Source organism: Mustela lutreola, chromosome 8 (assembly GCF_030435805.1).
Source record: "Mustela lutreola isolate mMusLut2 chromosome 8, mMusLut2.pri, whole genome shotgun sequence".
Lineage (NCBI taxonomy): Eukaryota > Metazoa > Chordata > Mammalia > Carnivora > Mustelidae > Mustela > Mustela lutreola.
In genome coordinates, this window is record NC_081297.1 from 66,727,095 (window position 1) to 66,739,510 (window position 12,416).

Sequence of the window (12,416 nt, forward strand, 5' to 3'; positions counted from 1 at the left end):
TTCACATCCTGTAAACAGAGGGGGCCCGCTGGAGACGACAAGTTCTGCTTCCGGGTCACGCCTTGACAGCGGCTTTCACCACCCAGCTCAGCCCCGCGGTTTGGTGAGTGCGTACCTCGCTGCGGGAATGCCGGCAGCCAGGTTCCTTAACCCGTGGCACTACGCGCGGTAGCTCTTTCTCCATTCCCAACTCGGGTTTCGTTAGCCCTGGAGACAGAGACATGGTTCCTGGCCTTGGGAGAAACAGGGCGGGGGTTGGTTAGCCTCCGGAGCTCCACAGGCGTAGATCGCTCGACCTTCTTTCACCCATCGCCCCCGCCCCCCGCCGCAGGGAGACCTGCCGGCATTGCTGCGATCTTTGCGGATCCCATGAGGAAAATGACACCACACGTCCTCGCATTTCGTGCCCTTGCCCTTCAGCTCTGCCTCCGCAAGACGCAGCTGCCGCGAGCCGCCCCCCACCCCCGCCACTTCACCCCAGCAGGTGTGGTGGGGTTGGGGGCGCCTCTGGCTGGGCTGAGGGTCTCCCGGCCTGGACGGAAGCCGAGGGTTCACTGGCACAAAGGGGTTGAATGTCGCCTCTCTCCCCCTTTGCTTCTACCATCGTAATAGAAAACCCCTTGGTGTTTTTTCTGGGTCCGCAGTGAAAGAAAACCGGGGGAAAGACGCTTTTCAGTTCCAGCAGAGGAAAGGGGCTGCTGTCTGGAAATGGGTCAAGTTTACATTTCCTTGACCCTTCCCCACAGTGCGTGTTGTTAATACGCCCCGAAGTTTCACTCTTCATCAGGAGCTTCCATGCAACAGCTGAGAACTACTGGTCATGTCCTGAGTTAGGAGTCAGCCTGGAGTCCCAGGAGTGCCCCGAAAATGATTGCAGCGTTTACTTTCTTCAGATTATCATGGCCCAGAAACGGATAACAGAACCAGTTCAGTCTAAGCTTTTCACTTTAGATGTTCTGTCTTCTGCCCCCACCCACCCACCTCCCCACCCCCCTCCCCCTTCTTGGAATCTCTGGTTCAAATGCACCTCTGGTTTTTTCTCCCTTTCCCTTGCAACAAAAAAGTATAAGATACAGACCATTGTCTCTGCATGTAGTGGCTGTTAGGTTAAAACATATGCCAACTCTCTTCTATCTGGAAAGATTCGGAGAGACATATAAACAAGTGTGTAAGCTTATTCATTCATAATAACGTATAGGAGAAGAATGCCCAATATGAATCATTGATACCTATGAATTGAACATTGTTAACCTGCTTTCTATTAATTAATACTGTATTAGTTTAAATAGATAAATGGCTACTGATTAGCAAAATAGAAACTATTCAAATTTATATTACATAATGCATAAGGGAATACTCCATTATGAAAAGCAAAAATGTAGTGTGAAATGAAAATAATTTTAGGTTTTTTACCTTAGTAGTGATCATTTGCATAACATTTAATTATGCAAGGTGTGAATTTTTTAGGATTTAAAGTAATAATCTTTACATTAATTCAACAAATATTTATTGAGAACCTGCCATGTGCCAGGAACTTTTGGAAAATAACACTATCTTTACCCTCAAAGAACTTAGAGTTTAATAAGAACACATATTTCTAGAGAGCTGATATTGCATACTATATATTCTTTACAGTTTTTTGATATATACTTTTTCATAGAAATGCTCCACCTTGTTTGCTATAATTTTAAATGTTCCCCAACTAGTATATGGGTCTTATACAGCCAGAACTCTTATCAGTTAAATTTAAGTATATTGCATTTTTTTCTTCCATGCTAAAACTCTTTGTCATATTGTGGTTTGAACATATATTATCCCAAATCTATTTCTTAGGCCAATTATTAAAATTTTTAATTCGTTTTGCCTCGTAAGTCTGCTTGTTTTCCTACAACCACAAGCAGATGTCATTGGTATGAACTTCAGTTTTTTTCTGATTTTTTTATACATGACTAATTGTCCTTTTGATATTTTTATTTTAGAATGTCGCCCAAATACTTCCCGTGTTTTCTTTGGTGAAGACATTTTAACCTGTTTCATAGATGTCTCGTCATTGTTAACATAGATGTATTTCTTCCATAGCCTTTTCCCTCTCTTCACACAGATATTGATTACTTCTATAACCTTTAGTCAACCAGTATTTATTAAATACCTACTTTTTATGAGATTCTGTGGCTGGTCTTACATGAACAAAAAATAGAAGACAGGGACCTTGCCTTCTAATTGATTACAATTTAGAGGAGAAACAATATGAACATAACTATACTTGCGGGGCCAAATATAACAAGTAAGCTAAAGGTGATGGTGATAGAAAAGGCCACAGAATCCAGAGGAGGGAAAGTTATTTTGGGGCATCTTCAGCCTTTAAAAAAAAATCCCCTTGCTTACCTAGTCTTGTTTGTAAACTCCACAGAGCTCCATGAGGGTCTTGGGGCCGCTTGGGGAAATCTTGTTTCAGACTAGTTCAGAGAGTAGAATTGAGGTGCTGAAAGCCAGAGAATTTTCATCCAGGTTTACCCAGCTCCCTAAGCAACTATTACATTCTATTTCTTTATGATTCCAAAAAATTATTACGTAGTCATTGATCGCTTTGAAATCTACTTGTACTGTTGGGAAGGCCTCAGAGAATTCCTAATCCTAGGGACAGGTATGCTCAGTGATGTTGTGTATGCCTAAAACTTCTTTGTTTCAGGCAGTTTGGAGCATGTGAACATACTCTGAGCCTTGATGAGTTCCAGTATGTGGTATATTATGCAGAGCATTCAGAGCAAATACTCTCTCTCAGAGCGCTTAATCCGAACAATCGCTGCCATTCGTTCCTTCCCACATGATAATGTAGAGGACCTCATCAGAGGGGTGAGTGTGCTGGACTGACGGAGAGGCCTGTGGGAGGTGAAGGGGGAAAGTTCCTGGGGAATCGTAATAGATTACAGATTGGAAGCATTGACTCAGCACAATATCACAAGGATTTTTTTTTTTTTAAAGATTTTATTTATTTATTTGTCAGAGAGAGGGAGAGGGAGACCACAAGCAGGCAGAGCGGCAGGCAGAGGCAGAGAGAGAAGCAGGCTCCCCGCTGAACAAGGAGCTGGATGTGGGACTGGATCCCAGGACCCTGGGATCATGACCTGAGCCCAAGGCAGCGACTTAACCAACCCAGGCGTCCCAAGGAGTTTTATAGTCCTCTTAGATGTATTAACTTGACCATGAAAATACATTTTCCTTGTGTTTTGCTTCTCTTTTCTTCTCCCTCTCATTTTGTGCATCTGACATTTTCTTCAGGAAGTATGTTCTAGGTAACCCTAGTCTCATATTCTTTGTGAAATCTCTGTCTGGATATGGTACATGTGGGATCCAGTAAGCTCAAAGTCTTCTATACATGTTTTACTAAGGGAGGAAGGAGACGAGCAAAGCAGAAGCGGTTTTTAAATCGTTGTGGTTTATAATAATTACACAGAGAGATATCACTTGCCATCTATCTTGACAACAGCTACCACTTGTAGTTCTGTAAGGAATGTCAATCCCTAAAGTGCATGGTAATTTTTGACTTAAGAAAACATCTTAACATGTCTAACCACTGCTATCCAGCAATTGTTATTTGACTAGTGTCCTAGACGGTCTTTGGTCTTTGATATCGTTTTCTGAATATTATTCCTGTTGAAGAGAATTTACAGGGTCATTTTTTGATCACTAGAAAATGCATCAAGATGCTTACTTTTGTAAGTTCTTTTCAACAACTGTGGAATCCTTATTTACTGCCTGGAGCTCTCTAGCTGCTTCGAAGTTGGGTGGTGCAGCTTTGAGAAGAAAGTCATACAAACTTGTTCTCAGCAGGAGCAGTACCAGAGGATTCAGCAGTAGGAAGTTTGTCACATTCTAATTCTAGCTCTGCTGCTGAGTCATTCAGCAACTTTGGTCTGTCTTTAGGATCCCCAGCCCCTTTCATCAGATGTGAAACAGAAGTACCAGCAGGGGCTAGGCAGCAGAGAATGCCGATGCTAAGAGACTACTTTGAAGATGTTTATAAACAGAAAGAGAACATTAACGTGACCTTATTGTTAATGATGGTCATCTGTTGAATGCAGAAAGAGCATGCCAGTTCTCTTGGCTTCAGTCTGACAGACTCGGTTTCCTGACTTTTTCAGAGCATTATGGCCATAGAAAGTGGATTGCTTTTCCAGCTCTCCTGTTTGATTGATCCCCAGTTTTCCACCGCTTTTGCACATAAGGTTATGTCCTCAATGAGGTCTAGATGACTGTCTGGCAAGTTACCTTGTGGAAAACCTTAATAATTTGATCTAAGGAATCAATAGTTCCTTTCCTTCATCTTCAGTGTATTCTCTTGGTGTGAATATTATTTAGTAAATAAGACTGGAAACTGGGACCAATGACGTGTTTATAATGCGGTCAGAGCTAGAGGCCTCTTCCGCCCTGGACTCAGTTGAGTCTCATCCTGCTCAGTGAGCCAGAGCTGAGCACACTGACCGGAGTTTCCTTCTGCCCATAGGGAGCAGATGTGAACTGTACCCATGGCACACTGAAACCCCTGCACTGTGCCTGCATGGTGTCAGATGCTGACTGTGTGGAGTTACTCCTGGAAAAAGGAGCGGAGGTAAAGTCTTTAACACTGTCACATTAATGATCCACTAAAGCTTGGGCTTCACATTTCCTTAACATTTCTGTCTCTTCTCCCATCTCTTCCCACCTTCTAGCCCATCATAACATTGGCATAGAGAATATTAAAGCAAAATGTAATGGTAACTATATACAGTGATCCAAAGGATTTCATTCCTTTGCCTTTCTTTCTTGTCTGTGGCTCCAGGAAGAGGGAGTTTTATTTCCCCTTTATCCCAGCCTTCCTTCTGGGGTCGTTTACCTTTCCATTCATTCCTCTTCTTGCCTGTTGACTGTCCAGGAGCTCTAAGTACAGAGGACCCTCCAGTGATGAGTGGAAACCATTGACACCCCCTGCCAGACATGTACTTCTAATATCACCATTACTGGGAGATAGATCTCATTAGGTAGTCCATTGCTCAGATCACTGGTGCTATTTCTGCCCACTCATTATTTTACATTTGTTATGTCTTGTTCATATCTTCTTTTTAATGTGTCTTACGGTAAGAAACATAGATTAATTTATATTGACATTAGCAGGAAGTGGCATAGGGTAGTGAATGGTTAAAAGAATGGACTCTGGAGCCAGACTTCCTGGATTTGAATCCCAACTCTGTAACTTCCAGGTCTGTGACTTTGAACAAGTTACTTAATTTTTCTTTGCCTTGGTTTCCCTATCTATAAAATGGAGATGATAGTGGTGTCTTCTTCATAAGGTTGTCGAGTGTTTAGTACGCTGTCATGTAGTAATTGCTAAGTAAGTGCTTGTTAAATAAATAAATAAGTAGTTTTGACTGTTTGTAAGCGGTTTGGAAGTCGCATAGGCTGAGGCGCTGTTTGGAATCAGACGTGCCAGGAAGCTTACACGGGCCCCGAACACATTGGTCAGTAAGCCTAAGGGGCCAGTCCAGAGCACCATCATCTTCATACAGCCCTAGTGTTCTGTACTTACCATTATGTAGTCACTCTTGTGAGTTACCCTGAAATGAAGGCCAGTGATCAATGTCAATGGTGAAAATACCCTGGGGGGAAGTTTTTAGCTAAATAGAAGGTTGAACTCAGTTAAATATTCCAGCATATTTTTATTGTATTTTGAGGGGAAGAAAATATTGAAGTCTTTGTAGCCTTCAGAAATTATTGGTAATATTGATTTTTGGCAAGTCAGCTGCTATTCCAGTATTGAAAGTTCTGTGCTCTTCCTTTTACATGCTTTTATCCAGGTTCTCTTGTGACTGCACAGTGTATATTTGCAAGCGGGCTGATTGGATTCACAATTTGAGCTTCTCTGTATGGCTAAAGAACACAGCAAAACTGCATGGGCAGAGTTCGGCCTCATATCTCAGTCTAGCTGCCACTAGCCACAGAATAGAGTGAGCTGGGATAAGCAAAATAATCCAGAACCTTTGCTCTGGCTTATATATTCAAGCTCCTTTCCAATAAATATCTTCCAGAGTAGTTATAAGGATTTAGACTTCATCATCTCTTTCTTTACCCCTCCCCCCATGGTAGAGATCCTAGTGAATAATAAACAAGAACGTAGCAAAAACCTAATGAAGCAGGCCAGCTAATCAGTGCACGGAATAGAGTGCTGGTTGTTCTGAGACCGTTCTCTTCCTATTTGCTCCTGAGATCCTGTCATATCTCCTCTTGATCACCAGGACTCGTTGGGAATTGCTTGTTGACTCTCATATTCAGAACATGACTTAGCAAATGTCATGGATAAACACATGCAAGCTGCTTTTGCCCGCCCATCTTCCTCTTGGTGGTCTAGCTACTGTAATGTAGTTCCTCCCTCTTTACAGGTAAATGCCCTGGATGGTTACAACCGAACAGCCCTCCACTATGCAGCTGAGAAAGATGAGGCTTGTGTGGAGGTCCTTTTGGAGTATGGTGCAAACCCCAATGCACTGGATGGCAACCGAGACACCCCACTTCACTGGGCAGCCTTTAAGAACAATGCCGAGTGTGTGCGGGCCCTCCTAGAGAGTGGGGCCTCTGTCAATGCCCTGGATTATAACAATGATACCCCACTCAGCTGGGCCGCCATGAAGGGAAATCTTGAGAGTGTCAGCATCCTTCTTGATTATGGTGCAGAGGTCAGAGTTATCAACCTGAAAGGCCAGACGCCCATCTCCCGCCTGGTGGCTCTGCTAGTCAGAGGACTTGGAACAGAGAAAGAAGACTCTTGCTTTGAGCTCCTGCACAGAGCCGTGGGACACTTTGAGTTAAGGAAGAATGGCACCATGCCACGAGAAGTGGCCAGAGACCAGCAGCTGTGTGAAAAACTGACTGTCCTGTGCTCAGCCCCAGGAACTCTAAAAACACTCTCTCGCTATGCCGTGCGCAGGAGTTTGGGACTCCAGTATCTGCCAGATGCAGTGAAGGGCCTTCCACTGCCAGCTTCTCTGAAGGAATACCTGTTACTCATGGAATAGGCTGGAGGAAACATTTGCCCCGTCACACAGGCTACTCTGGGGGAGGCTTTTCCCTGCAGTGCTCTCTTTGTCTTGGAAAACAGGAAAAGCAGTCGTTCCTGTTGTGTGGTTTGTATTTAGAGGCAACGTGTCACAACAGTAACCTCCACACCATCTCCCCTCCCCAAACCGAGCAACCAAACAAAAAAGATCCCTCACTTTTGTTTTCTGTTTATTGCTTACGTGGCTTTTTATATTGCACCCTGCAAAAGAAGAGCTCTCCCCCTACCCTCCCCTTTAGGGAAAAAGTGAACAGCTCAACCAAATTCTCTAGAAGATGAAGAGTATTTAAAGAATATGTTTAGTTTTCCTTTGGGAACGTGATTAAAATTTCAGAAGAATCCCTCTAGAAGCATTGTAACTGGTCAGTGAAGTTTAAGAAAATCCCCGCTAACAGATGTGGCCCAAAGATGAAGAAACGATGACCTCAGATGGTGTGCAGAAACACAGTTGGGCTGGATGATATGGATGATACCCGAGAGTGCCACGTCGTGGAGTGTGGCAACACTCTCCCAACAGCAAAGGAAACAGCAGTCTTTGCTTCTTTTCCATGGGTGTACCTGAGGGTTATAGTAGTGCAGCAGTGTTATTTCAGAAATAACACGGTCTTGCTGCTTTCCACATAGTAGAGGAGATAGCAGGTTCTGAGCAGTCCTAAGAACTCAGTGTCCTAAGGACTTGTCTACTAATGCAGTTCTTTCTCTTTGTGAAAGCCAATTTGCTCCAGCGGGCTTAGCAGGTGTTTGTACACCTTGGCTGAAGGTGTTTACTCCAGCAAGGGACAAGAAGGGCTGGGCTTTTCCCACTGGTCTTCATTTCCCTATAGATAGCTCACTCTGCTAAGAGTTGGGAGTTACTTTCCTTTCAGCTGTTTTGGAAACTTTGCTTTTTACTGATCTGTACAAGACATCGGGGGGAGCCAAGGGTGTGGGGGAAGAGCAGTATAAGAGCTTCTTTTGAGATGGCCCACCTACTCAAAAAAGAACTGCTTTAGTGAACCATACTTGGTGAACAATACTCTTTCTTTTTATGTTCTTAAACTAGAGCAAATTGTTATTGATCTTGGATGACCCAGATGCAAATTTGAAAAACATTTTTTTTTTCTTTTCACTGATTGGGAACCACAAATAAAGATAACTGGAATCTGCTGACGTAGCTAATTTGAAAAACAATGTCTGCTTTTGCCCTTTTGCTGTTGGTGGGATTTTTTTTTTTGCTCACTTGAAAAAAAAAAAAAAAAAGAAATAAACACTTCTAAAAGCAAGTTTGGCAATTTCTACTATTCCTACTTTTCTCCACATTATTTAATCACTGGGAGTCCTGTTGGCTGGAACTCGGAAGCGGGGCTGTCACTACCCTTCTTATAAGCTGGTTTGAGGATACAGTGGTAATAGTGCTCGATATTTATTGTTAATTTCTCTTCCCCTTAAAGAACTGCGCCACGAGCATTTGGCTTCTTTAATTCTGGACTCCCGACAAGATTTCTCAGTTACTGTTTAAAACTGTTTTCAGGGTATAGAGGTAATATTTTGGACAGCCAGCAAAAGCCATGTAGTAGAGCTAATCCGTCTTCCACCCCTGGTAAAACCTGGAACCTCTTCCTGCTTCATCAAGCAAGTGAAAAACTGGGTTGGGAGGAATATGTAGGCTTGTGCCAAGAGCAACAACAGGACGCCATCCTGTCAATTTGGAGGCTCCTGAAGACCCAACTGTATGACACGGTCACTTGGCTGATGAGGAGGAAGAAGCTGTTGTTATGACACAGAACACAAATTGAACCAAATAAGAACTGACAACTTTGCAAAGCCATATTTCAGCCAGCCCACCAAACTTTCAAACATGCTTTCAAAATGTGCATGTGACCCCACAGATGGATTCTACCTTTCATCTAGGAAGGAGTACAGGGGAAGGGTTGAGAAGGAAGAACGCTGAGTTGTCAGAAGAAGAGTAAAGATTGTGGGGTGGCTGGAAAAAAAGCACCCCTGGGTAATAGGTATAGGATCAAAAGGTGAAACACAACATCATACTTAGGAGAGATTGGTGCACCCTACGGCTGCAAAGGATGCAGGAGGGACTGGTGTGAAACAAGGGTAAGGACCAGCATAGGATGTTCTAGGATCTTTTGTACAGAGCCAAGAGATGCTGTGGGAAATATGCCAGGAGGTGGAGAGAAGTATGCGGGGTGATCGCATGGGCTGCATTTTCCCAGGTGTCTGAGCAGGGTCTGGTCCTTAGGGTTGGCAGTATGACATCTACTTGTGCAAGTGACAACAGAAGAACCAAAAGGACAGTGACCAGTTGGCATTTATTAGTGTAGCTATTGTCTGTCACTGCAGTAAAAGTAGTAGAGGAACCAAGACTTTGTTATCACAAAGAAATAAATAAAGCTTATTTTTAGGAAAATTCTAACCGAGTGGCTGAAATCTAGCAGTAGCACGAGAGGAGCTCAGTCTTGTGTGACAGGTGAAGCTGGGGTAGAAGTCATGATAAATTCTACCTAAAAGGATTTTCTACTCACTGTCTACCACCCCAGCTCCCTGGCCAGAGCTGGTCATGGCTACAGTTGCAGAATAAAAGGAAACCTAAAAAAAAATGCGCTAAAACACTTGGGAATACATGGACTTGGATCTATCAGGGTGAGCTGACCATGATCAGACAATCCATGACCCTCACTCCAAAGAGGGTTAGATAGAAGTTTCTCCAGATCGCTTCCGACTGATGTGCTCCAGGTGGGCGTGCTCTGAGGTGTCCAAGTCAATCTCATACTTGGCTAGGATTTTGAGGATGGGCCTCAGCTTCAGCCACCACTGTTCCTTGGGGATGCGGTGCCTACAGAGAAACGAGATAGATGATGATTTCACCTTTTAGCACCCCAAGTGACTCTATCAAATGCTGATGGGAAGAAGGTGAATAGAAGAGGCTGGACTTTAGGGCAAGAGCTAAGATCTGAAAGAGATATGACTACCCGTGTTAGTCCCAAGATAAAAGGCAAACAGGCTGGGAAGAGGAGATCCTGAAACTACTAGGGAAGTAGATGTACTCACTCAAAATCCGTCTGGTCCTTCAGCTCAGTCACTGGTTGAAAGACCAGAGCCCTCTTACGCATCCCCAGAACACAGCCCGAGTCTGGCGTGTTGGCAAAGATCCTCCCTGCAATAAAGGATGGTCAATAAGCTTCAGTAATGGGGAGCCAACCTCTGTGGAGGGGGCTTACCTTCTTACCCCACCTACCATTACGGTAACTCTCTTTGATTTTCCCAGACATCCAGTTCATAGCCTTGGCGCCCATCTTAGTGGCAAAATTCCTGTCAAACGGAGTTGGGCTCCCACCCTGAAAAAAGAGTCTTAAAGTTAGAGAGGGAAAGACTCTAATGAAGTGGCAGAGACACCCAAACAAAAAGGAAAGAAAAAGGAAAGAAAAGTTCCCAGGTTTATAGCCAGAAACAGGAATCCGGAAGTCTAACTCTGAAAGGAAATCCTGGGACAGTGCTGAGAACCAGGGTGAGTTGGCGTGGCAGATTTGGCCGTTTATCAGGTGTAAGAGCTAACTAATTAGATAAAGGAGTAATTGATCTCACAATTGCCTCTTCTCGCTCCACAGCTGCCAGATCCCATTGTTTACTTCTAGTCTGGCCACTCAGTCACTTCTCTGCCCCTCTTGAGCCTAGCAGCTTTTGTCAGTTGCCATAGTCAGGGACATAGAAGTGTTCCTTGTGAACCAATATGGATGGCCTTAGTAGCACCTCTGAATAGTATAAAACATCATGTACATTTTCTCCAAGCTAAGCGAAAGTAGGTGGGAAATGGGGAACAGATTGTCATACTTTATCCACTTGGATATCCACTACCCATTCCTACAAGGGCTAATAGCAAGCTCATTCAGACTTGAGATACTGGGAATTCTTATGTGGGTAGACAAAGGTCAAATGTCCATACGTAAGCAGGATCAGCTGGAGACACTGAGGATAGGGAAGCCCAAGACTGCTAGTATCATCTGTGAGCGAGGCCCACCAGAGGTGGGGACTGAATGTGGATGGTAGAGAGGAATTCATTTCCCCTGGAAGCCCCAGTTCTTGGGGATGGAGCCCAATACCAGCAAGAGGCCCAGACTCATTTCCCAGGTTCCTTACAGAGGGCAGCATGGTGTGGTGGGAAGAGCACTGGCTCTCACCCAGGCTTGATGAGTGGCCCTGAAAAAATTGTTTCTCCTCTCTGGGCCTCGCTTTCCTCATCTGAACTGGTGGTCCTCAACTAGAGATGATTTTGCCTCCCTGGGGACATTTGGCAATGTCTAAAGACATCTTTTTAGTTGCTACAACTCAGGAGGGAGGTGCTACTGGCCTGTAGTGGGTAGAGTCCAGGGATATTGCTAAAGCACCCCACCATGCACACAACAGCTCCCCACAACAAAGACTTATCCAACCCTGAACAGCAATGGTGCCTAGGCTAAGAAACCCGCCTTCATGAAGAGGATGGACTCATATTCTCTAAGGCCATTTCCAGAGTAAAGATGCTTAGATTCTATGCCAGTACAAGACTGCAGGTTCGTGCTTTGTGGTGGCACTGATGGCCCCTAGCAGATTGGAGGCCAGCAGGAGGCCCAGTGGCTACTGGGGGTAAGGCCATCTGGTGAAGGGTGTGACAGGGTGTCTTCCCTACCTGCTGCATGTGGCCAAGCACATTCTTCCTGCTGTCAAAGATGCCCTTTCCCTCCTCAGAGTACAGGTTGAAAATGAAGTCAGTGGTATAGTTCTCGTTGCACTTCTCATTCCTGCCAAGTAGAAACCAAAAGCCTGTGACTTTGGTTATCTCCCTTCCCTCCAGACCCTTTTCCGCTTTTAAGCTTTCTCCTTCCCCTTTTCTATCTCCTCCCATGGCACAGGTTTTCTGCATTTGTATCCAAATTCCTCAGGGTGTCCCAAACAGATTCAGTCTGTGGGCTAGAGCCAGAGCCTAACTAATTCTCTTCACTCAGGAACAAGCCGTGGATTAGATACCTTAATACCAAGCCCCTCTTCACAGTGGTTTTCATCTTTTGCACCAGATGTTCAACATTTGCCTGAAAACAAGAGAGTAAATCCTAAGCTTGGCTGGGAGCGAAGATAGCTGGGCAGGTGCACAGCGCTCTTGTTCCCCACCAGACCTCCCAGAAGGGGAGAAGGACATGGAAGACAGTTTACAATCCTGTGTCTAATTCCTATAAGAAGTTCAGTGTAGACTGAAATTTAAACAAAGATAGCAGAGGAGACAGAACTGGAAGAGGGCACATCAGAGACAGCTGTGGCAACTGCCAGTTCGCCCTTCCCCTGCTCCCAATATCCCTTTCCAGGG

The 12,416-nt window shown here is 44.5% G+C and overlaps 2 protein-coding genes across 8 annotated transcripts in view; one reads left to right on the plus strand and one right to left on the minus strand.

Moving 5' to 3' along the window:
* On the plus strand, positions 1-8,349 carry ASB8 (ankyrin repeat and SOCS box containing 8). Of its 3 annotated transcripts, none has more exons than XM_059185533.1 (4): positions 1-103; positions 2,690-2,853; positions 4,505-4,609; positions 6,414-8,349. In XM_059185533.1, the coding sequence occupies exons 2-4, from the start codon at positions 2,725-2,727 to the stop codon at positions 7,044-7,046; spliced, it is 867 nt and encodes a 288-aa protein (XP_059041516.1). In that variant the 5' UTR covers positions 1-103; positions 2,690-2,724; the 3' UTR covers positions 7,047-8,349. The 3 variants fall into 3 exon arrangements, with proteins under 3 accessions (XP_059041516.1, XP_059041517.1, XP_059041515.1); XM_059185532.1 differs by having other exon boundaries at positions 13-103; positions 2,694-2,853; XM_059185534.1 differs by lacking the exon at positions 2,690-2,853 and having other exon boundaries at positions 6-103.
* PFKM (phosphofructokinase, muscle) overlaps positions 7,506-12,416 on the minus strand; it is a 45,235-nt gene continuing 40,324 nt past the window's right edge. For 4 of the 5 annotated variants that reach the window (XM_059185525.1, XM_059185521.1, XM_059185523.1 and 1 more), the window contains 5 exons: positions 12,083-12,144; positions 11,745-11,856; positions 10,317-10,416; positions 10,130-10,235; positions 9,372-9,914 (listed from right to left, as the gene is read on the minus strand). In XM_059185525.1, coding sequence (XP_059041508.1) covers positions 9,770-9,914; positions 10,130-10,235; positions 10,317-10,416; positions 11,745-11,856; positions 12,083-12,144 — 525 coding nt within the window. In that variant the 3' untranslated portion in view covers positions 9,372-9,769. Of the gene's footprint in view, positions 7,646-9,371; positions 9,915-10,129; positions 10,236-10,316; positions 10,417-11,744; positions 11,857-12,082; positions 12,145-12,416 lie in introns of those variants that run through there. The other variant, XM_059185522.1, reaches the window with a different exon arrangement.

Excerpts from the sequence above, each read along its gene's own strand:
- ASB8 (XM_059185533.1), top strand. The coding sequence starts at position 2,725 with ATGAGTTCCAGTATGTGGTATATTATGCAGAGCATTCAGAGCAAATAC. Across the intron at positions 2,854-4,504 it reads TAGAGGACCTCATCAGAGGG|GGAGCAGATGTGAACTGTAC; the intron begins GTGAGTGTGCTG and ends TTCTGCCCATAG. Across the intron at positions 4,610-6,413 it reads TCCTGGAAAAAGGAGCGGAG|GTAAATGCCCTGGATGGTTA; the intron begins GTAAAGTCTTTA and ends CCCTCTTTACAG.